The 25,804-nt window shown below is 36.4% G+C and overlaps 1 protein-coding gene across 11 annotated transcripts in view; it reads left to right on the top strand.

Moving 5' to 3' along the window:
* Positions 1 to 25,487, top strand: part of DNAJB4 (DnaJ heat shock protein family (Hsp40) member B4) — a 46,121-nt gene extending 20,634 nt beyond the window's left edge. For 6 of the 11 annotated variants that reach the window (XM_070591988.1, XM_008519015.2, XM_070591985.1 and 3 more), the window contains 3 exons: positions 14,824 to 15,065; positions 21,100 to 21,668; positions 23,766 to 25,487. In XM_070591988.1, coding sequence (XP_070448089.1) covers positions 14,855 to 15,065; positions 21,100 to 21,668; positions 23,766 to 23,999 — 1,014 coding nt within the window. In that variant the 5' untranslated portion in view covers positions 14,824 to 14,854 and the 3' untranslated portion in view covers positions 24,000 to 25,487. The remainder of the gene's footprint in view (positions 1 to 14,823; positions 15,066 to 21,099; positions 21,669 to 23,765) is intronic. The other 5 variants (XM_070591989.1, XM_070591990.1, XM_070591991.1 and 2 more) reach the window with 1 other exon arrangement.
* Positions 25,488 to 25,804: the final 317 nt, after the last annotated feature.

Genomic DNA, 25,804 nt, shown 5'->3' with positions numbered 1-25,804 from the left:
TATAGATATTAAGTAGCGAAGCTAAGAATACTACAACCAAATCCTCTCATTCCAAGTTTTATTATCTTTCTTCTTGCCTTGATGGTCCCTTCACTTCTATTATAGTTACATAACACTCATTTGGTCATTAATTGTTTACTATCTTTGTATCAAACTACTTAATTTGATTTTTAGCTGTAGATATGAAGGGATATGTAGAGATTTGTACATGGGGAAAGGCAATAAATGGGAAAGATGAAGAGAACTGAAAACATTTATTCTTGATAATAGAATCAAAGAGGTCGTTAAGACCTCCTTATCAGCCCATTTGCTTTTCTGAAAGCATTATACCTTTTAAAAAGTATGATACCCAGACTTTCTCCTTTTCCTCTAGCCAAAATAACTATCCACCTTAGTGCTGAATTTTTAGTATAATTTTTATTTTTATTTATTATTACTTTTTTGCTGAGGAAGATTAGCCCTGAGCTAACATCTGTGCCAATCTTCCTCTTTTTTTTGCTTCAGGAGGATTAGCTCTGAGCTAACATCTATGCCAGTCCTCTCCACTTTATATGTGGGTCATCGCCACAGCATGGCTCATGAGTGGTGTAGGTCCGCACCTGGGATCTAAACCCGTGAACCTGGGCCGCTGAAATGGAGCATGCTGAGCTTAAACACTACACCATGGAGCCGGCCCCTCAGTAGAATTTTTAAGAGCTAAACAGGCCTTCCCTGACCACCCTGGCTAAGGTAGCCCCTCTCCGTCAGTCTCTGTCTTAGTAACACTTTAGAGTTCTCTTTAAAACACTTCAAATTATCTGAAATTATTTCATTTATTAACTTGTTTATTGGTTGTCTTCTTCTACTAGAATATGCATTGAATGAGAGCAAGGATGTTATCTAATTTATACACACAGTAAGCACTCAGTAAATATTTGCTGAATAGTTGAGATACTTTTCATGGAGAATGTTGACTATGAAAACATCCGTCTTTTATTTATTTATTTATTTATTTTATTTTTTTAAAGATTTTATTCTTTTCCTTTTCCTTCCCAAAGCCCCCTGGAAGATAGTTGTATATTCTTCATTGTGGGTCCTTCTAGTTGTGGCATGTGGGACGCTGCCCCAGTGTGGTTTGATGAGCAGTGCCATGTCCGCGCCCAGGATTCGAACCAACGAAACACTGGGCCGCCTGCAGCGGAGCGCACGAACTTAACCACTCAGCCACGGGGCCAGCCCTGAAAACATCCGTCTTTTAAAACAAGTTTTGTAGTAACCATCAAATACTGTAAAATGGGCACTCAAATACTATCGACTGCTTAATTCCAAATACAAGTCCAAATTGCTGTAATTACCTAAAGAAGGATATTTATAGTTAAGAAAAAACTAGGATTTCTAGAACAATTTAATTTTAAATAGATGGAGTTTAATGTCTTAAAGACACTTACCTTAAGTTTACTTCTGCTGTCTTGTAACCTAGCAGGAGTAAGAAATGAATCTCTTCAAAATTTTTCCATTTTTTTTCCCTAAAGATAAAGTTGCATTTGTAACCATGACAAAATGTTTAGGTGTTGTAACTTAAGTCAAAGTCTGAAGCCTTTCCACAGGAGTGAGAATTTAGTCTGAGTTCCGAACTTACAATCAAGCAATTTGCTATAAGAAGTCTATGATAATGATGCCTCAGTGCTTGAAGGTGTTTTAAGAAAGTATAACAGGTGGAGGTAAGATATAGTCTATTAGTAGATGGCCAGTAGTTTGATTATATGTAGTTATTTAGATATTATCTAACAAGCAGGCCAGATAATAGACACTGCCTACTAACCCTTAAGTTTATGTTAATATTAGAACAATATGTATCTAAATATTGTTAAGAATATCATAGCTCACTATTAGATTACTGGCTATAAAAAAGCTCTTTGAAATCTTCTCACTATATATATGCACATGTGTGTGCATGTGTAGAGATTACATATGAGAAAGCATATGGAAGTGTTTGAAAACTGTATTGTATAACAGTTATTATTATGGGGAAAACATAGAACAGTTAATTTTTTGACACCAAGAGTAAAGTTTAGAGAGAAAGGTCTGAAAAAGGAACATGGCAAGGAGCATGATCTTGGGGGATGCCTGAGTCCTTTGGGGGTGATTCTAGAAGTTACTTTAATGCTTTATTCCTGAGTAAAGGGAGATGATTTGTCAGTAGACCTCCAAGTGGTAGCAAAATAGTTTGTATAGCTTAAAATAATGAAAACAGTTTATATGTATATGTCATTGTATAGTGCTTTCATGCATATTATCTCTTCTGAGTCTCACGATAACCTTTGTTGAGTTAGGAATTCAGAGAAATTAAATAGTTTGCCTAAATTACTCATCTATTAAATGGCAGAGCTGAGATTAGAAACCAAGCATTCAAGTTCTTAGGTCTTTATTCTTTAGACTTTTGTGGCCCTTTATGCTAGTCCGCTAACAGGAACTGAAGATTCAATAATAAATAATAGTTTCTCCTAGGCAACTTTCAAGTAATTTAATATGATTAAAGTATATGATGCAGTAAGAGAAATTAAGGCTGGAAACATCTTCTGACTCTAAAATCAAAGAATACTTTTTTTGGTCAGGAAGATTGGCCCTGAGCTGACATCTGTTGCCAATCTTCCTCTTTTTGCTTGAGGAGGAGTGGCCCTGAGCTAATATCTGTGCCACCAATCTTCCTCTGTTTTGTATGTGGGATGCTGTCACCGCGTGGCTTGATGAGTGGTGTGTAGGTCTGTGCCTGGGATCTGAACCTGCAAACCCCAGGCCACTGAAGCGGAGCATGCAAACTTAACCACTATGTCATGGGGCCGGCCCCAAAGAATATATTTTAAGAATATAAACGTTGCACTTTTTTCCCATTTATTTTTATTTCTAATTCTTTATTTTTTTAATTTAACTTTTTTTTAAGATTTTATTTTTCCTTTTTCTCTCCAAAGCCCCTAGTACATAGTTGCATATTTTTAGTTGTGGGTCCTTCTAGTTGTGGCTTTTGGGATGCCACCTCAGCATGGCTTGATGAGGGGTGCCATTTTCACACCCAGGACTCGAACCAGTGAAACCCCGGGATGCCAGAATGGAGTGCGCGAACTTAACCACTTGGCCATGAGGCCAGCCCCTAATTCTTTATTTTTAAAGATTGGCACCTGAGCTAACATCTGTTGCCAGTATTTTTTTTTTCCTTTCTCCTCTTCTCCCCAAAGTCCCCCGTTGCATAGTTATATATTCTGGTTGTGAGTGCCTCTGGTTGTGCCATGTGGGACGCTGCCTCAGCATGGCCTGACGAGCAGTGCCATGTCTGTGCCCGGGATCCAAACTGGTGAAACTCTGGGCTGGCAAAGCGGAGTGCGTGAACATAACCATTCCGGCCTGGGGCTGGCCCCTCTGTTTATTTTTAAAATTTTAAATGCTTTATTTTTTAGAAGAGTTTTAGGTTCATAGCAAAATTGAGTGGAATGTACAGAGATTTCCAATATATCTCCTTCCACAAATACATAGCCCCCCCATCATCAACATCTCCCACCAGATGGAACATTTGTTTACAATTGATCAACTTATATTGATACCTCATTATCACCCAGAGTCCATAATTTACATTAGGGTTCACTCTTGGTGGTGTATATCCCATAGGTTTGGACAAATGTATATGCATAATATGCATACCACTTCAGTATCATACAGAGCAGTTTCACTGCCCTAAAAATCCTCTGTACTCTACTTATTTGTCCTTCTCTTTCCACTAACCCCTGGCAACCACTGATCTTTTTACTGTCTTTGTAGTTTTGTCTTTTCCAAAATGTTATATAGTATGTAGCCTTTTCAGGCTGGCTTCCTTCACTTAGTAATATGCATTTAAGTTTCCTCCCTGTCTTTTTATGGCTTGATAGCTCTTTTTTTTTTTAGTGCTGAATATATTCTATTGTCTGAATACACTAGAGTTTATCCATTCACCTACTGAAGGACATCTTGGTTGCTTCTAAGTTTTGGCAGTTACAGATAAAGCTGCTTTCAACATCCATGTGCAGGTTTTTTTATGGAAATAGGTTTTCAGTGCCTTAGGGTAAATGCCAAGGAGCATGATTGCTGGATCGTATGATAAATGTGTCTGTAGTTTTGTAAGAAACCACCAAACTGTCTTCCAGAGTGGCTGTGCCATTTTTCATTCCCACCAACAATGAATGAGAATTCCTATTGCTTCACATTCTTGCTAGCGTTTGGTGTTGCCAGTAATCTAGATTTTGGCCATTTTAATAGGTATGTTGTGGTATCTCATTGTTTTAATTTGCGTTTCCCTGATGACAGGTGAGCAGTGTTCTCCTGGATGTGAAGTGGGGAGGGGTCTCCGCACCATCGCTTGGGGTGGGGGCATTTTGGGCATGTGCAGATCTTCCCTTCTTGTGCACAGCACCTTTTGCGTACATTTCCTTTTGTGCATGGTACCCCATCGCCATCTTGGATGTTTCTGGTTCCAGTTCTGCAGTTTGGCCATGGCAGTGTTCTGCCTTGGTTCCTATAAGCAAGCCCAACTGAAAAACAGCATTAGACATGGAAAATGTTTTAGGGACTTCTCTGGGTCACACAATCCCTCCTCTGACTGTCCTGCTCCTCATTCTTGAGGGGCAATGGATGAAGGTTCGTCTTCGTAATTACTTCCAGCTGACCGGGGCAGGGTGGGGGGAGTCATAGGGGTCCGTAGAGGAGCAGAACTTACCCCTAGCCACTTTTAGATATGTTTGGTTGTCACTGGGTTGGACTCCCAACGTCTCATATCCCTGGGTTAATAGCATTTGGAATTTAATAGATTCTAGTCTTTTGCTGACAAAGGAAATGAGACGGTTTAGAATGCAAGGTACAAAGAGGAGAAGAAGGAGAATAACCAGCAGAGGCCACTAAAGTGGTAAAAACTAGGTCAGGCTGGGAAGAGCCTGTTTAACCGCGCTCCAGATCTGTTTTGTTAGTTCTGGTTGGCTTTTTCCTTTTAACCAATAAGCCTTTTCTTGTAGTCTGGTGGCACTGTCTTCAATGATGCCAGTGCTATTTATATGACCTTAAGGAGTAGGTGCATCTTGGAAAGGCTGTGAGCAGTTTAGGCAAAAGCAACTGGATATGGGCACTCCAAGGGGAGCACAGGTCAGGGTGAGGATAAATATAGTTATGAGAGATGACAGAAGAAGGAGTTTTAGATCTCCATGGGGTTGGGATACCAGCCCACCAAGGACTGTCTTTGTGTCTTCAGAATAAGCTTCAGGTCTGAGAGGGGCTCATAGGAGAAGTCAGAATGGCTTGGCATTTCTGAGTTTTCTGGTTTAGGACCTCTCTTGACTTGGGTATGGTACACCTGAGGAGTGACTCCCTGTACTTTTAGGGCAGAGTAAGTGGTTAGAATCACCAAATAAGGCCTGTTCTGCTTAGGAGTGAGTTGGTCCTGTGGGCTCCCAGTTTTCCATGTTTCTAGGTGTACCCAGCCAGGCTGGAAGGGATGGAGGGCCAGGTCCATGGGGCCGGCAGGACCTGGTTGCCATACACTGTGAGTGCCTTCACCATTTCCCCTACCTGAAGGGCATACTCTAATTGTTATCCTGTACTTCTGATATTCCCCAGTTGGCTTTTTGACCAGGAGGATTACAGTGTTGCATGCTGAATGGCATGGTCTAATGAGGCCTTGTTCAGTTGAGTTTTTTTTATGACGGGGGCCATGCCGTTTAGGGCATCCTATCTGAGAGGATATTGTTTAACATTTGGGCACTTGTGTCCCAGTTTCAGTTTGACAGTCATGGGGCTTGCTTGGACTGCATACCTCACTCTCAGGGATTTACCTCTGGTAATTCCAGTAAGTTTCCCTTTAAATCTTTTGACTCAGTCCATTTTGTCAGGAGCATAATCAGCTGGTAACCAAAGGCTGAGGGGACATTTACCTTCAAATAGTGCCCTTTCTTTCTTTCTTTTTTTTTAAAGATTTTATTTTTCTCCCCAAAGCCCCCTGGTACATAGTTGTGTATTTTTAGTTGTGGGTCCCTCTAGTTGAAGCACATGGGATGCCGCCTCAGTATGGCCTGATGAGCGGTGCCATGTTCGTGCCCAGGATCCGAACCGGCGAAACCCCGGGCTGCCGAAGCAGAGCGCGTGAACTTAACCACTCGGCCACGAGGCTGGCCCTGGTCCCCTTTCTTATAAAGGGAGGCTCCTAATTTATGCACTAGGTCCCTACCCAGGAAAGGAATAGGGCATTTTGGCATGTGTAGAAAGGAACTGGTTAACTGTTTTTCATCTAATTTGTGGCTTAAAGGTTTAATAAACTGCTTGTTCTCTGGACTCCACGATCTCCCAACTATATTACATCTCTGGCTAGTAAGTTTGGGCATTTGTAGCCAGATATTTGAGGAAACGAGAAGAATTCAGGATCCAGTTCAGTTTTTATTCTGCTCATTTTTACCAAAGATAGCCAAATTAAGACGAATTGGTTTATAAAATAAGTCTAGTTTTAATAAGCTTGGCCCGTTTATTTACATAAGTACAGCAAGAATAGCAGTTCATCATACAGGCTCTTTTCAATCTGCTTTGCTGGAGCTTCTTATTAGGAATCTCAGACTGGACTTTAAAGCCTTCTCATAAGAAAGCAAAGCAAAGGGCTTGTCGTCAGACTGCCTGCAATACCTATAGACTCGGGTAAATTCCTGTCTTCTCACAGTTTCCAAAATATCCTGAGGTTCCTTGCACCTACCAGGGAAGTGGCCTTCTTTACTCACCTGGCAAGGTTGCTGGGAGACTGTAAGCAAGGTATCTGGCCAATATTTCCAAGTGGCTTTGTTCCACAAAGTCAATCTTTGTCTGTTAGCTGTCTTGTCATATCTGAGTCTATATGTTTCTCTCAAATATGACATTCCAATCAAAGCTCTAGGAATATAACCAATGTTTCCAATTTTGTCCTGTTATGAGGAGATCAGATTCTTATTGAACTGCAAATAACTGTATTGCCATGAAAATAAGAGTCATCAGGTTGGGAGAAAAACCAATGTTTCAATTCTTACAAAGATATAATTTATCAAATAGCTATAAGTTATAATTAGCTTAAGAGAACAGAAAAGGTTTCCTTAAATCTGGAAAAACAGAACATTTAAAAAATCAGCAGTATTTCAAAGAAAAAGTCATCAAAATTATAATCATCTTCATCAATCGTTTAGTCCTCCTATGTAGTCAATTGTTGATCTGTTAGCAGGTTTAGGATGCCATCAGTTTCTCTGTTAGAATTCTGTAATTTTTTCCTAGTTCAGTTTTATAATCTGAAAGTTCATCAGAAACCTGCATTCTATAGCAAGTGTCAGAGTTCTTTCCATAAATCTCTCGGAAGATGAAATGCATCTGCAGAAACATCAGAGTAAAACAACTATTTGCAAATGACAGAAGACTCAAGAAGGGCAATTGACAAACAAACTTGGCTATTTCTGTGACATACAACACTTCAAGATAATAACTAAAATTATAGCTGAAAACCAGGACAGATCAGAATTTAGGAATGTTACATGATTTGTTACAAACACTTATATTAATAACATTTACCCATATGGTATCATAGGTCCCTATGAAACAATGCTAGTTATCCATTTAACCATAGTGAGAAAGATTTTCAGGCGAATGCAGAAAATTAAATAGCTGTAAGAAAAACTTTAGCACCTGCACTTAAAGACCTAATAAAAACAATATAGGAAATTTATTTTGATAAAACCTAAAATCCCCACCTTTCTCATAGACTACTCAGAAAACCTTTCTAGCCTCTTTATTAAGAGCAGACTAAAAGTTTAAGAAAAGTATCCCTTTTAAGAGAGAGAAAACCAAATTTTAATTTTTGTACCAGCTTTTTCTATTAAAATTTATTTACTTAAATTCATTTTGTTCTTAGCCAACTCATCCATGCACAAAACTCTTTCATCAGGATTCCTTTTCCACAAACTTTCTGTAATTTTCATTTTACATTGAGAATTTGTCCCCTGCCTTCTTTTTTCCCTAGTCTTTAGAACAAATTTATCTTTCTCAACAAAATAAAAATTTCTGTGCTTTATACCTTCCTTGCTGAAAACATATATCTTACTTTCCTTGAATACAAGGATGTTTTCCTTATTAATTTTAGTAGCTTTAATCACATACATTAATTAGATTTTTTAATTCTTACAGACCCCTTAATTTTTAGTGAAAACTAAGAAGTAAGCAATTATGAACTATCTTTTATGACAGTATTCTGTGGCTTGGCAAATTTATAGATACTTTTATAATTTCTAGAAACATGCTACCTCACAGTATAATTTTTAAATAAAGTACAAGACATATTTACTAGTAGACCTAAATGTCTTTTTAGTTTCTCTGTAGTAAGAAGCGAAAAATAGATAAACCTATATCTATTAATTAATGTCTAACATTTTATCTTATATAGAAATGGTCTGGATATTCACTGAATTTTCCATCATTTAATTTAACCTAGCAAAACTTCAAAGTTTCAAGTTACCAAGAGATTTTGGAAGTTATTTTATATACATGTTAGGGCTGGCCTGGTAACGCAGCAGTTAAGTTCACAAGTTCTGCTTCAGCGCCCCGGGGTTTACCAGTCCGGATCCCAGGTGTGGACATGGCACCGCTTGGCCCGCCATGCTGTGGTAGGCTTCTTACATATAAAGTAGAGGGTGATGGGCACAGATGTTAGCTCAGGGCCAGTCTTCCTCAGCAAAAAGAGGAGGATTGGCAACAGCAGTTAGCTCAGGGCTAATCTTCCTCAAAAAAAAACCCCACCAAAAACGTGTTACTATAATTTATTGTTAAAAACGTTTACCCAAAAACTTTTATCGTACTTACATCTATTTAGTTTGTTTCCAATAATTATGCTTACATTTCCTACAAGAGCATTATGAGACATTTGGCAACATCAGCTATCATTCTAAGCTATTATTTTTGTTGACAAAGATAACATGAAGTTATTTTACTAGTAAACGCAGGCTGCATGTGTGCATCATATCCAGTATTGGTACCTCTGAGGACATGCCTATTTCAACCAAACCAACAAACTGAAATAAGCTTTTTTTTACCAAAGATTAATTTATATCATGTTAGCTTGAAAAATATTTGCGTTAGTTTCTGGTACTTCTATTAATGTTATTTAGAAATAATTTATGTAAGCACTTACTTTAAGCTAGTTGAATAGAGCTCTTAATTTTGTCTATACCATCCAGAGGTGGAAAATATCATATATATAACATATATATAGACACATATAAACAACAGACAGATGCAACAAAGATTTTATAACCTCTGTTTAAAAAATTTTCCTTAGATTTTTGGGCAAGAGTGTTTTCATAGGGGCCGGCCCGGTGGCGCAGCGGTTAAGTTCGCACGTTCCGCTTCTCGGCGGCCCGGGGTTCGCTGGTTCGGATCCCGGGTGCGGACATGGCACTGCTTGGCAGCCATGCTGTGGTAGGTGTCCCACGTATAAACTAGAGGAAGATGGGCACAGATGTTAGCTCAGAGCCAGGTTTCATCAGCAAAAAGAGGAGGACTGGCAGTAGTTAGCTGAGGGCTAATCTTCCTCCAAAAAAAAAAAAAAAAAAGAGTGTTTTCATAGCAGTCTGCATCTCCAAAAACAACTTTTCCTATTACTTTTTTTTCAGTCTTAGGAATCTGATATGGTCTATAGTAGCTCCTAGAGAGGTCACAAGTTTTTGAGATTAACTAGGGAGGTTAGTTACTTATCAAAGGACTGGCACACCCAGCTGGTTACATTATCCTTAATTTACTTCTTTCCTTCTAGGTACATAGTTTTATCTTAATTTAGGGAAGAATGCCAAAAAATTCCCATCAGGTTTTAAATATCAGCTTCTAATTTAGCCACATTTCTGATCATAAGTTACTAAATCTTGTCAAGTTTCAGCTAGGACAAATAGTAACTATTCCTGACAGCATTAAACAACTCCATTAATTTTTCTTTTTTAATTTTAGTTTCCGCTTGACTGTTTTAAGAGTAGCAGTTTCCCAGAAAATCTCTCAGAGTCTTGTTAACCCTGGGAGGGCCTCATATTGGGTCCTTCTTGAAACGTAGATTACAGGGGTGTCTGTAAAGCCATGGCTTAATAAGCGACTTCTTAAATGATTTTACCTAAATGGAACATTCCTTCTAATAGCCAATGTAAAGTTTTGGAGGCTCAAAGGAGCCCCAAAAGTGGCCACTGTAATTTTAAATTATCCGGGTTATTTTGATCCAAAGATTCTTTCCTTTTTGCAGTAAAGATCATTTTTATAGCTGTTTTTGAAGTCAATTTGACCATTTTAAAGTGAGATCTCCTTTACCATGGTTAATTAAAATTGCCTGAAAGGTGAATTTATATGCCCTCACAGTATCAGGCAAAGGAAACGTTTCTCAGTGAGATAGAATATTTATCCCCACAATATAATTTGAAATACAATCAGACAGGGGCCAGCCCTGTGGTCTAGTGGTTACGTTTGGTGTGCTCTGTTTTGGTGGCCTGAATTTGGTTCCTGGGTGCGGCCTTACACCATTCAGTAGTGGCCATGCTGTGGTGGCAACCCACATACAAAATAGAGGAAGATTGGCACACATGTTAGCTCAGGGCAAATCATCCTCAGCAAAAAACGAACAAAAAAACAATCAAACATTAGAGATGTAATCACTTTTATACAAAGCCCATCATTCCTGGCTGGTCTTCTTGGAAGAAGATTAGCGCAATGATAAAAGCAAAAACCCTCAACAGCTGTTTCACCTGCTTCTGTCACCACCTCCAAACCTCCCACTGAGGCATCTTGGCCTCAAAGGTCGGGTGACCCCACTTGTGACCTGGAGTGATCAGGCATCCCTGATGTTTCTCCCAGTCCACCCCTCACAGACTGGTACTGGTCTTGGGGAAAGGGGCTCCCTGAAGGGACGGGCGAAACCATTCTAGGGAGAGAGGCCTCCTTGGCTGTTTCCTGGGAAGAGGGGCTCCCTCAGTCCAGTTCTGGGGAGGAGCCCCTCTTCTCCCTCAGTCGTGCCTGCGTGCATACACTGTGTTCTGATGCCAAACCAAAGGTAAACTTTATGTTGGCTCATGGGAAATCCCCCTTGATCCGAAGGAAGTGGCAGAAAACAAACGTCTAGGTGTGGCTGCAGATGCCAGTTCAGTAAGAGTCATTGAGGAGAGTCTGGCAGTCAAACACTGGGCAGGACAGTCCTGGTTTCCCTCCTGTTCACGAAGCCTCCTGCAACATAGGTGAGTCAGCTGGGGACATGCTGCTGCAGGCCATTGCTCCACCTGTTGGGAGCTGAGAGGCCAGAATCAGGGAGAGGAGACAGCAACTATTCCAGTCGCGGCAGAGTCGCCAGATTTTGCTACCAAGCCCTATGGAACTGTGACCTGCAAGTGGGTCCTCTTGCCTGGAGCTGCTCCCACCATTAGGCAGAGACTGAGTTTGAAATAGCAGGCAGAAACTATTTGTTGTTCAAGAAGTATGGAGAAGGAGAGCTTGCGTTCTAAAACAGCTTCTCCTCGTGAAGTGGGGAGGGGTTTCCACGTCACCACTTGGTATGGGGACGTTTGGGGCATGCTCAGATCTTCCCTTCTTGCGTGCGGCACCGTTTGCACACTTTTCATTTTGCCCAGGGCATTGCATTGCCGTCTTGGACGTTTCTGGTTCGGACTGATTGCAGTTTGACTGTCTAGCAGTGTTCTGCCTTGGTTCCTCAACTTAAAAACAAAGCGTTAGACATGAAAATTGTTTTAGAGACTTCTCTTGGTAACACTACTCTTTCCTTCACATACTCTATTTTTGTCATGATAATTATTTGCAGGGATGACAGTTACTCGCGCTGCCCCACAATAAAAAAATCCCTCATTCATCTCATACAAACTTGGATGAAGAAAATTTAATGTGAAGTGATGGTGTAATGGACTTTGAACCCCTCAGTGGTAGAGGAGACAGCTCAGTCTGAAAAAGTGAATATAAGAGTAAAATGTCTAGGGACCAGCCGGGTGGCACAGCAGATAAGTGCACACGTTATGCTTCGGCGGCCTGGGGTTCCCCGGTTCAGATCCCGGGTGCGGACATGGCACTGCTTGGCAAAAGCCATGCTGTGGTAGGCATCCCACGTATAAAGTAGAGGAACATGGGCACGAATGTTAGCTCAGGGCCAGTCTTCCTCAGCAAAAAGAGGAGGATTGTAGCAGTTAGCTCAGAGCTAATCTTCCTAAAAAAAAAAAAAAAGAGTAAAATGTCTAAAGTATTATGTAGTTTACTAATCATCATATTGATCCATTACCCTATTGCATCTAACTGCAATGAGTATATTTGTATATATAATTTTTTCTTTGAATTATTTTGTAAGGACAAATTTCCTGGTGTGGTATTCACAGGACTTTTAAAATTGTTTTTTAATAAATGTTCCCATATGTTTGAAAATTATTTATGCTGCTCACTTTACCAAAATCTAGCTAGATTATTTTATTATTTAAAGTATTAAAATTATAATTGCTTCCTTCTTAACTTGAAATTTCTAAGTTGAGGTGAATTCTTGCTTTTCAACTTTACCGCTATGATTCTTTTTTGTGTGTATGATATTTAAAGAAATATGACCTTTATCACCCTTCTGTATGTGTGGAGAGCTGGATTTCTTTCCATTTGTTAATGTGTAATGCATGTCTCAGAGATATGTAAGTTTTACTCTTTGGGTTCTAAAATCATTTAATATGTCAAGTCCTGAGAATATTTCTAACTCTCTGAAAATGATCGAATCTGATAAGAATCTATTTTTTTTCCTCCCAGCATTACCCACCAGAACAATTCAGACTTTTTATAGATAGTAATGTCAGTGTTCCTTTGGTAATGAATATTTAAAGGAACTCTCTTGGAAATTAATTCTAGAAGAGGTGATTTTTATTATATTTTTACTCTAGATACTGATCCTTGCACTGGATTCCAACTTGCAATATACTTTTTTAAAAAATAGGAGTCTTCAGGTCACTTTAGGAAAAATTAGCATTTTTCTCTACTTTTTTTGGATTTAAAAAATTATCTTTTGATGTTGATTATTCCTTGATGGGACTGAAAAAACTTGCTGAATAGCTGACAAACCTCTGTAACCTGTAAGTAGGTAGATACATTTCTAATACTAAGCTGTTTTTAAAGTAGAGAGTTCTGAGAAATAAGAAGTCCTTGCTGTCAAAATGCACAAAGATAGACATTCTGAAAGAATTGCTGAATCATTAACGTAAAGCTGCTTGGCATATGGAGTAGGTGTTCCCATAGCTTTAAAGGTTAACACGTGATCACCTTTTCATTATACTCTAGACATATATGTGCATTTACTTTTCTTCATAAATGTTCCTTTTTCTTTTAACTTTACAGATTTAAGATATTTAAGTAAAGGGCTCTGTGCATTTCTTTTGACATTTTCTTTTTAATCCATCTTTCCAATATTAGAAAGGGAACATTTTTTAAAAGATGAGTTATATACATTGAAAATATTTCTCATAAATATCCAAAATATTTATAAAAAATCATCAAAAGGCTATGCAAATGATATATCAACTTTGTTAATAAAAAGACAAATACAAAACTACAACAAATAACCATAAATATTCATAGAAAAAAGATTAGAAGGAAATGCACTAATATTTAGCAGGGATTACTGGAAGTGGTATGATAGCGGGAGGTTTTTATTTTATTCTTTTTTGTTTCTGTGTTTTTCAAGATCTTCGATGATGAGTATTTATAATTAGGAAAAATGTGTTTTTAAAAGAAAAAATATTTTTCATATTACTGCCCCATAAATAGCATATCCAGATTTTAAGATGAACCAGTTAAGGTCTTAGGAGAAACATGAGTATTTACTTTCTGTAACCTGACACTTGTCTCCTCTTTCCTGCTGCACAAAAATTCTTTAAATAGTGACCCTAGGAATGGGGTGGGTCTCATTCTGTTTTACTTGAAGTAGCTAAAATCAGACATGAAGCTTTCACAAATTTGAGTTTGCCAGAACTTAAGGACTCTTGTATGCTACAGAAACTAGTTAAAATCATTAGCTAAAATCATATTTAGGTCCTTTACTTATTTTAAAATATTGCTTTTGATGTTTATGATATATAACCTTTTACAATGTGAAATTGGTATGTTGACTTCCTAGCATTTCTGATTGATAGACCTCAGGAATTTTGAAAATGACACAAATTATTTGAGATTTTTAATTTAAACAAACTAGTATTGTATATTTTATATTTGAATATCTTGAAACTGAAATACCTAAAATAAGTTCAAGGGTACTTTTATTTGTATAATAACTTTAACTTATTTTAACATAGGATACTTAATGGTTATAATTATTTTTGTTGCTTTTTCACCTAGAATAGAAGAAATAAATGTGTAGGTATGACTTTCTATGCTGAAATACTGGTTTCTTAAGCCACTTGGCCTCTTAAAAAGGAAATAAAAATGGTAGAGCCACAAGGAAAATGAATAGTTAATCGTGGAGGAGGAGAAAACCTAGCTCAGTACTTTGACTAGAGGCAGCAGGGGAAATGACGTCCTGTAGCATTTGCTGTTCTAGAAAGTACAGAGACACGTAGTGAAAATGGGAGGATCTAGAAGGAGGCCGTCTCCTGTGTAGTGTATATTTATCTGTAAGTGAGCTGTTGGGGAAGGAATTAAATACAGAGACGCTGTCGGCTTGCTGCCTTCAGACAGCGAAGCTGAATTGCTGATTTGCTTTAACTTTTGAAATACCCAGCTTGGTTTATTTTTCTTAGAATCGTATTGCTAAGACTGGGAACGCTGTTTTCTTTCACAAAGGGAAATCTAAGTTCATTTCAAGGCATTCGAAATGGGGAAAGACTATTATGGCATTTTGGGAATTGAAAAAGGAGCTTCAGATGAAGATATTAAAAAGGCTTACCGAAAACAAGCCCTCAAATTTCATCCAGACAAGAACAAATCTCCTCAGGCAGAGGAAAAATTTAAAGAGGTCGCAGAAGCTTATGAAGTATTGAGTGATCCTAAAAAGAGAGAAATATATGATCAATTTGGGGAGGAAGGTAAGTATTCTGTGTATATCTTTCTCTCTCTCCAGCTCTGTGTCGTTCTCTCTTTCTCTTTTTCTTCCCTTTCTCTCTTAGCCTTCTGGTTATCATTCAGTTAAATTCTCAGGCATATCAAAAGTAGAAAGACAAATAATGGATAAAAATGAGATTTCAGCCCTGATCATATGAATGAATGTTACATAGCTGTGAATGAAATGTACTTGTTTGCCTTTTTTTGGATTTGGACATTTTGTAATACAAATATTCTACCATTAGATTTATAATGTTAGCACTGTATATTTGAAAAGAAACCTTAAATTCCCATACCCATTAATGAATTGTGTCAAAAGTCTTATGCAACCTGTTTTGTTTTCTAGTGAATTTTCTGCCAGAACCAATAAAGATCCTTCAGTCATTTAAAATTTTAAGATTGGCAGTTCAGATTCTGGGTAGTGTATATTTTATTCACGAAAACAAAAGAAGTTTTTTGCCTTTCTTTTAGCAAAGCTAGCTTAGACTGAACAAGACAGATCGTCTCTCTGAGAAGCAGAAGGCCCAGGCATTTAGCTCTAGTTGTTTTTGGCATTCTGCCTGGAGAGGAAAGAATTTTCCTGATGTCATAAAATACCAGAACAAGTTTTTAGCTTAATTGTAAACAGTAATTGTGTGCCAAGAAAATGAGATCTCAGAAATACAATTTTTGACCTAAAATGGCCACCTAGTTAGAACAATTATTGATTTAGTTTTAGGTAATTATTTCTTTTGAAATTTTACTATCTAGGTATAAAGGAAAGGTGACAACTTCCCTTTCCTCTCCCTGCCATACTTTTGCCTCTTGCATTATGAGATCGAAAACTAGTTCAATACAGTGAATAAGGGTTAATTTCAAATTACCCTTTTATCATTCTGGATTCTAGACTAAGTTTGTCCATCATTTCCATATAAATAGCTATAAAGTAAGACTATTTTAAATTGCTAATTAACAACAACCACGAAAACTAATTCCTACGAGTTCTGTGATTTTCAACTTTTAAAATCAGGACTAAGTTATTTTATTATTATTTTTCTCCCAAAATGTTCTCTTTTAAATCATTGTAGTTATGAAAACATTTCTTTTCTTCCTTTATCGCATTTAATGTTGAAGTTTCGTAATTAGAAATATATCCTAAAATCCAGTGAAGCAATGACTGCTTATTTTGAGTTAAAATGTTAAATGTAGATAAGCAGGGTGATTGTGTTAAAGGGGTTTTGTTTTGTTTTTCTTTTTGATCTGAGTGGCCAAAAATTGCAGTTTCTGCCGCTGATTTTGGTGTGATGAGGACCTGCAGTGTCAGATTCTTACAGAGTAAATATTGAAAAAGGCAAATAGTGGGCAGTTCAGTCCTGCTTGTTCCTTATGACCATACTATTCAAAATACTATGATTTGGTTCATCTCAAAAGCTAAGTAGGATTCTGAAATATTACTAATGTACTATTCTTTCTGAAGAAGTTATTTTGTAATTTTGTGAAGAGATCCACAAAGGTGGAGTAACACTATAAATTCCCATGAAGCAGCAGATATCTTCTGCTTTAATCCACATCTCACTGATAGCTCAAGTCTGTCTATTGACTAAGCCATAGGATTCGGTGTTTACTGAGGATATTAGTCTTCAGAATTTTCAAGTCACCAAATGATATATTTTTCTTGGTTTAACATTACCTCTTATTTTTCTTCAGATGTTTCTCCAGTTTGACTTTTACTGATCATCAGTGAGTGAATTTTTTAAAAAACTAAAGCAGGATCATCTATGTACCCTGATTCCTTTTTTTGTTCTTGACTCAGATAATTGATATAAGCAATAGAGATAATAGTGAGGGGAGAATAAGTTTTTTAAAGCATTGAAATATTCAGAAATATCATGCTCTAGTTAAAAGTTACTTGAAAATCTAGTTAAGTGAAAGTTATTTGATTATTTTTTAGGAATTATTCTTCTTTTACAGAAAAACATCATATTTATTTGCCTTTTATTCAGAATATCTCATTAACTCTTAAAAAAAAAATCCCCTTCAGGTGTACTGTGAAAATGTAGGAAAACATTTTTTCTCTTTGCCTTTCATTGATCTGTTTGTGCCTGCAGACCTTGTTTCTCCAGTAATAACAAAACATTGAATTTTGAGACTGTGGAGCCATTACTAACATACCTGATACACTTTTTTTAACCCATTATTATACTCTCTTTCAAGGCCTGGGACAGTGGGAATAGAGAACCATGAACTGAGAAGTGTATTAGTTGAACAGTTTATATTTAGGAACTAAAACAACCAGTGATCCAGTTTATTCATGTTTTAAAAATCTATAATATCCACAATTTTAAATGAGGGGTTTTTAAAAAGTGAGATCAACATAGAAATGTTTTAAATTTACCATATGACCCAGCAATTCCACTTCTAGAAATCTATAAAAGAGAAATGAAAATCTAGGTCCACGCAAAGACATGGACGTGAATGTTCATAGCAAAATTATTTTTAATGGCGCCAAACTGGAAACAATCCAAAAGTACCATCATTCAGTGAATGGATAAACAAAATGTGGTGTATATATCTGTGTGTGTACACATACATACACCCGTATATACACACAAAGGAATACTACTTAGCAATTAAAGGGACCAATTTAATGAAACATGGTACAACATGAATGAACCTCAAAAACTATGCTCAATAAAAGAAGTCAGATGTAAAAGACTACATATTCCATGATTCCATTTATGTGAAATGCATGGAAAAGGCAAATTTATAGAGAAAGAGAGCAGATCAGTGGCTAGAGGTTAGAGATGGGACCAGGGATTAGTTACAAATAGAAACTAGAGAACTCTTTGGGTTAATGGAAATGTTCTATGACTAGATTGTGGTGATGGTTGCACAGCTCTACAACTTTACTAAAATGATTGAATTGTATATTTACAATGGGTTGGTTTTATAGTATCTAATAAATAAAGCTATTTTTAAAGACAGAGAAATTTTCTCCATAGTTCAATCATTTGAAAACAAAAAATACAGAACTACGGATATTTAAAATTGGATTTTGAACTAGCCTCTCCCCAAAAATTTTAGTTTGTTTCTTAATTGTTCAGTGGATGTCAAGAGAAGTTTGTATTAAAACACTAAAAAAAAAGATTTCAATAACACATCCTTACAGTATCCTAGTTCTCTAACATTTCTTTATGCTATTTATTGTTTATGGTTTACTCAATAACTTATTTTAAATCCTAAAAGGTCGTATTTATATGGTCAAACTTGTGTTTAGTATGTTAATCTTTATACTAGCTTGTGTCTTCTTTTCTTTAATTTATATATTTAATCAGCTGGATCTCTTTTTGTTTACTATGTATTTCTAAAAATAAGTAAATTGGATTTTTGTGAATCGTAGCTGTTTAAAGGATCTCATTATGCTAGCATCCCTGTAAGTTTTGGCTGTAAATCTGGAGTTTTACATAGTAGATCTCCTTAAAGTAAGAGTTATTGAAGTCTTATAATTTTTTCTTTGAAATCCTAATTCTTCTCTAATGCTGCTGGTTTGGATAAACTTTTAGTCAACTAATTAGTGGAAATATCGTTATGGAGAGTATCCCAAACACGTTTGTTTTTGAATTGCAAATTGGTTGATTGCTTGGTTGTTTTTTAAATAATAGCAGCCTTGTTATAGCATAGGCAAATGTTGATTCTAGAGTACATGCCTTAATTACATAAAGTGATGATGGTGTCTAGAAAACATTTTGGATAGCAGAGGGAATCTAGTTGAATATTAAAATGTTCCATGAGTAGTATGTATGTGAAAATGTATGTAATAAAGAGTTGACTTTATAGTTTATGAAATGCCTGTTACAATTCAAGTGTAGGCAATGCAAGTAATACTTGCATTGTAATTCATAATAGTTCATGTTATATTGGTATGAATTTTGGTAGGATTTTCTGTCACTATAGTATGCTGCCCTTTATCTGAGCTGTGTAGTTGACCGTTTAGTCTCAAGGAAGACCTCAGAGATCCTTTGGAGGCTTTTTGTCAGCTTTGATAAATGTCACTTGAGACAGTGTGTGAATCTTCTCAGGGGCTCTGTAATCCTGACTGAGTTACCATTTTTGGCAGAGGAGGGAAGGGGTTTAGGGAAAAGCCAAACCCATGATGTAATAACTTAAAATGCAAGTCTTTCTTTTCATGAATCTATTGTGAGTCCAAAACATTTGGGTTTTGTCTTATAGAGGGCTATACTCAATTTACTTTATTAACTCCCTATTAAATTATTGTACTCTATTATATATGTGGGGTGAAAGATGAAATGATTGAAATAATTTAAACATTGATTTAGTCGCAGTAGTCATGACCTTGAGTTATATACATACCCTATCATTTAAAAAAATCTATCACTAGTTTTTTTTTTTAATATTTGGAGGTATAACTATACCACTAAAATTTATAAAAAGATATTTTGGATGAGTTCTTGTCCTGCTTGTATTTTTCGTTCTGTTTCTACAAGGAATATCCCTAACTGCTATTTGGATATATCTCTCAATTGCGTTTTGACAATTTTCAGATTATTAAATTTCTCTTGATCTCTCTAGATTTTTATTCATGGATGAAGGTAAAAATTTAAACATTAGCTGAGACTGTTGGATGAAATAGAGTACACGTATACTTTTTAATGAAAGAAGCCAAATAGAATAAGACATGCAAAACTAAGCCTGTTTGAAAGCATGCTGAGTGATTCCAGTAGAATTTTTTATTGTTAAATCTCTCATATATATGTGGGATTATACTTTATATTGCTTTTGCTTCTTCCTCTTCTCAGTCCTGATACTCAAGACACCTTTTAAAGTTTCTATTGAAGGGACTTTAAGAATTAGTTCATTCCGTCTATTCAATAAACATGAATGCCTATCGTTTTTAGCCCTGTATGCATGAGCAATGCAAAAATGAATAAAATGTATTTCCTGCTCTCAAGTTACTCATTGTTTGAACATATTGAAATTTCTTAGTTTAATCTCTGGAATTTTTCACAATTTTAAAATTTTTAGACTCTGTTCCTGCTTGTTTCCTTGGTCAAGGAATGCCCATAAGGCTCATTCAGAAACTTTGCTGATACTGTAATGATATAAATCCTTGTCAGTATTGATCTCTTAAAAGATCACTATACTAGTGTTTTGTGGGTTTTAGTAGAATCTTTCTTTGGTATATAGTGGAAAATGCTGCTTCAAATATGTAATTTCTTTTGAGCTACATATTACTTAGTTGAGCCTTAGAGAACGTGGTCCAAGAGTCACTGTCTTGGTGTTTGAAGCAAGTTGTCTGCAATAGACAGAAATAACCAGTCCAAAGGCCTTACATGTCAAGAGGATTTGCAGCACTTGATTTCAGTCTTCTTTTTACTTCTGTTGAAATTAATGCTATCACATAGTATGCCTAGATAAACAGTTTTGTTATCTAAGATAGGGATAACAACTTTAGTGTCTAAGAAAACATTTTTCATAGTGTCCTATTATTAGGATATTTTCCTCTTGTCACAGAAAGAATTCTATTTTAATTCTTAAACAGTAAAAGATCTGAAATAAAGCTAGTTAGTATAAATATGATATTTTATGTTATAGATTATGCTCATTGATTATAATGATACTTAAAGATTTAGGTTATGCATTTTGCATTGAAGACCTTTTAATTGACATCTTTTAAAAACTTAGATTTATATACTTCACATTGTCAAACCAGTAGCTTTTGAGATAAGAGGTTCCCAATTTTTATTTATTTTCTTATTTACCTGTGGAACAAAGATTCAGAAGTAAATTATCCCTTAAAGATGGGGATTTGGAGGAAGATTTTGAAAGCTAAAAGTTTAATTTAGGATGGAATGATCAGAAGTTATGTAGCTATTCTGTATTTAGTTATAGTGGCATTTCTGGCCAACGTTAGTAAATTGCAACCTAAGTTGGCCAAAGTTTATTAGTAATACAATTTTTGAAAGTTTAACTTTCAAGAGTTGCAAGGTTTTTTCTAATCATGCTTATCTCTTCATTTAGGGTTGAAAGGAGGAGCAGGCGGTACTGATGGACAAGGAGGTACCTTCCGGTACACCTTTCATGGTGATCCTCATGCCACGTTTGCAGCATTTTTCGGAGGTTCCAACCCCTTTGAAATTTTCTTTGGAAGACGGATGGCTGGTGGTAGAGATCCTGAAGAAATGGAAATAGATGGAGATCCGTTTGGTGCCTTTGGATTCAGCATGAATGGATATCCAAGAGACAGGAATTCTGTAGGGCCATCCCGCCTCAAACAAGATCCTCCAGTTATTCACGAACTTAGAGTATCGCTTGAAGAAATATATAATGGTTGTACCAAACGGATGAAGATTTCTCGAAAAAGGTTAAACCCTGATGGAAGGAGTTATAGATCTGAGGACAAAATTCTCACCATTGAGATTAAAAAAGGGTGGAAAGAAGGCACCAAAATTACTTTCCCAAGGGAAGGAGATGAAACACCAACTAGTATTCCAGCAGACATTGTTTTTATCATTAAAGATAAAGATCACCCAAAATTTAAAAGAGATGGATCAAATATAGTTTATACTGCTAAAATTAGTTTACGAGAGGTAAGTTAGTAGGACCTAGGATTCTGAAACCAAACAGAATTATACATCTGATTTTAGGGAATTTAAATAATAGCTAACATTTATTTAATGCTTACTACACATTATTTTATTTATTTATTTATTTTAAAGATTTTATTTTTCCTTTTTCTCTCCAAATTCCCCCGGGACATAGTTGTATATTTTTAGTTGTGGGTCCTTCTACTTGTGGCATATTGGATGCCACCCTTAACATGGCTTGATGAGCAGTGCCAGGTCTGCGCCCAGGATCCGAACTGGCAAAACCCTGGGCATCCGAAGCAGAGCACGCAAACTTAACCACTCCGCCATGGGGCCAACCCGTACACATTATTCTTTAAATTCTCTTAAGAACCCTCTGAGGTAGTACTACCTGTTAGACCTCTTTTATTTTATGGATGAGATTGTATTTTCTAAGTTTAGTTACCTATACTAAAAATTTAAATGGCAATTTCAAGTGCTAATTGGATTATGTACTATGAGGCCTAGTACTGGGTTAACTCTACTCTGTTTTTATAAGTCTGGTTTATGAGATTTTGCATTGTAATCTCATCACCTTAGTCCACGTATGAGACTTTTTCCAAAATTGTTAATTTGGAATAATTAACAAAAAAAGTATTAAAAAAGAAAATAACTTATAAGGGTACTGCTTTAATACATGAGTTCTTATTTGTTGTGTTTTTAAGCACCATTTCTCAAATTGGATTATAATCCTGCAAATATGGCCATGTCAGTTCCCAGCTTAAAATTCTTTTTTTTTTTTTAAGGATTGGCACCTGGGCTTGTTTGTTGCCAATCTTCTTTTCTTTTTTTTCCTGCTTTATCTCCACAAACCCCACCCCGTACTCAGTTGTATATCTTAGTTGCATGTCCTTCTAGTTGTGGGATGTGGGACGCCGCCTCAACATGGCCTGATGAGCGGTGCCATGTCCACGCCCAGGATCCGAACCCTGGGCCACCGCAGCGGAGCACGCGAACTTAACCACTCAGCCACGGAGCCGGCCCCTAAAATTCTTAAATAACTCCACATAGTATCTACCATAAAGTCTAAATTATTTAGCTTAAAATAAAAGGTCATGTTTAGTTTGATTTCTAACCATAAATGTATGTGCATTTCCCTAAGTTTGCTGTGTCATTATCTGAGCTCTACTTGCTGCAACACTTGTTTCTCTCTCTGCCTCAATACCCGCCACTGGTCCAGTGCTTAGCTCAAGCATTCTGTACTCCTAGAAGCTAAGGGAGTAAGTGGGGCGCCCTTTCTCTCACAGAAGACTTCTGCACATACCTCTATGCCAACAGTGTGCTGTATTATAATTACTAGTTTGCTTCTGAGTTCCTTGTGGATTCCTGGAGGTGAGGTCTGTGTTCATGGTCCCTGTATGCCCAGTATCTAGCAGGAATGTGTGGCATATAGTAGATACTCAGTAAACATTTGTTGACTAAAACAATAAATGTTCTTCTAGGGGCCGGCCTGGTGGTGCAGCAGTTAAGTTCGCATGTTCCGATTCTTGGCGGCCCGGGGTTTGCCAGTTTGGAACCCGGGTGTGGACATGGCACCACTTGGCAAAAGCCATGCTGTGGTAGGCGTCCCACGTATAAAGTGGAGGAAGATGGGCATGGGTGTTAGCTCAGGGCCAGTCTTCCTCAGCAAAAAGGGGAGGATTGGCAGTAGTTCGCTCAGGGCTAATCTTCCTCAAAAATAAAAAATGTTCTGACATTATCCCTCCAGGGAAGTAGGTAGTTGCTCCTATCCTGTTCTTTCCAGTCCTGAATTTCTCCCTCTTCTTCTCTCCCCCCCAACCCTGCATCTTGAGTGTTGTAATAGCAGCCTCAGACTATCCATTTCACTCCAGGGCAACATGAAAGACATCCTTACTTCTCTTTCCCTTTTCCTTTCCTTCCCCTTCTCCTTTCTTTTGTATGTCCTGAAGGGATTTTCTAATGAGGAAAAAGTCTTATAATTATTGATATTCTTTTGGAGGTTAAAAATTTACCTTAGTGGTAGCATCTTTTATACCTGGTGGTATTTTTGTTTAGACTTTTAAGTTTTGGAGTTTATTAATTTTATTTCGTTCATTCTAGGCATTGTGTGGCTGCTCAATTAATGTGCCAACAATGGATGGAAGAACCATACCTATGTCAATAAATGATATTGTGAAACCTGGAATGAGGAGAAGAATTATTGGATATGGGCTGCCGTTTCCAAAAAATCCTGACCAACGTGGTGACCTTTTAATAGAATTTGACGTTTCCTTCCCAGATGCTATATCCTCATCATCCAAAGAAGTACTTAGGAAACATCTTCCTGCCTCCTAGAATGAAAAACTTTGTTACCCATATTTTGATAAGGCACTGAAAATATAAAAGGACTGGCTATTTACTGTTGTAGATGTGAATTCTGTATAAAGACATGTAAATTATTTTGAGGGTTCATTAAATTGCATGAATAGAGACGGGTCAAATAAATAGGCAAAAGGGATTTTTACAGTTGGAGATGAAAAACCATTCACTGTATTTTATTTCATTTCTCCCAAATCAAAAATTTTTAGTATTTTGCTTACATGTAAAATTTGTTTTTGTGGAGTTAGTAAATATATTTCTAATAAAGTACTAGACTTATATCTTTACGTTATCAGTATGATAGGTTCTCATTTATAATGGAAATTTAAATTCTCAACTGAACTACACATGTGATATGTATTTCTGGAAAATAAAACCCCAAGTCATTTGGAAATGTGGTTAACTAGATTTAAATCACCATCTGAAATGCTGTTATAGGGCTGGTATCCATAAAAGAATATCCTAATGCATATGTTTTACCATTTTGATTTTTAAAGTATTCTGTAGCATTTCTTAAAAACATAGCTGTAAAGTTCTTAAGGCAGACCTTTTCTTCATAAAAAGGAAATTAATGGCAATTTATCTCCTGTGGAAATCCCAGTTGCCTGAATTACTGATATTTTAGAAGTAGGCTGTTTTTAAAATGCCATATGTAATTTTATGCAAGTTGACTATATATCTTGGACTTATAAATTATAGGCACATTTTATTGTCCACTAGTTTAAAATAATTTGTTTAAAATTGTGTTTTTAGAGGAAATATTGTTATGTGGAATTAATTTTCCAATTAAATAGTCTTCTATAACTTACTCATAATAATCTATGTGTACCTTATGCAATTTCCCTAAAAATAATAAACTACCACTATGGTGTTAAACCAAAATACGGGGAAAATAAACACTAACTGCTGCTTATGAATGATGTTGCTACTACTTGTTATGCATATAAATATTTTACTTTTTCATATGTATAGATTGCATTTCTTAGGTGTTTTAATTTTTTAAATATATTTACGTTTAAAAAATTGTTTTGTTTTGTTTTATTACTGTAGCGAGAATGATGTTTCAAAACAAAGTCTTTAGTTCAAAAGTAACTTTCAGGATGATTGTTATATATACACAAGGTATACTGGATCCTATTACCTTTTAGCAGGATATGAAGTCTTATTCTTTTAGAAATTCAATAAATAGGTTTTACTCACCATATACTTTATAGCTTTATTGAGATATAGTTCACATGCCATAGAGTTTACCCTTTTAAAGTGTATAATTCAGTGATTTTAGTATGTTTACAGAGTTGTGTGACGACTTTCTAATTTCAGAACATTTTCATCACCCTAAAAAGAAACTCTATATCCTTTAGCATGCGCTCCCAATTCCTCCATCTACTGGCAAACACTAATCTACTTTCTGTCTCTGTGGATGTATCTCTTCTGGACATTTCATATAAATAGGATCAAACAATATGTGGCTTTTTTGTTTGGCTTCTTTCACTTGCATAATGTTTTCAAGGCACACCTATGTTGCATTGTGCGTCAGTACTTCATTCCTTTTTTATGGCTGAATAATATTCCATTATATGGATATACCACATTTTGTTTATCCATTCATTAGTTGATGGGCATTTAGGTTATTTCCACTTCTTGGTTATTATGAATAATGCTGTATGAACCTTTTTATACAAGTTTTTGTGTACATAATTTTTCAATTCTCTTGGATATATACCTAAGAAAAGAATTGCTGGGAATAACAATATACTCTAGTTGCAAATTGAAGATGCTTG

This window comes from Equus przewalskii, chromosome 24 (assembly GCF_037783145.1).
Source record: "Equus przewalskii isolate Varuska chromosome 24, EquPr2, whole genome shotgun sequence".
Classification (NCBI taxonomy): Eukaryota; Metazoa; Chordata; class Mammalia; order Perissodactyla; family Equidae; genus Equus; species Equus przewalskii.
The sequence above is the reverse complement of the archived record's forward strand: the minus strand, read 5'-3'. Positions and strand labels throughout refer to the sequence as shown.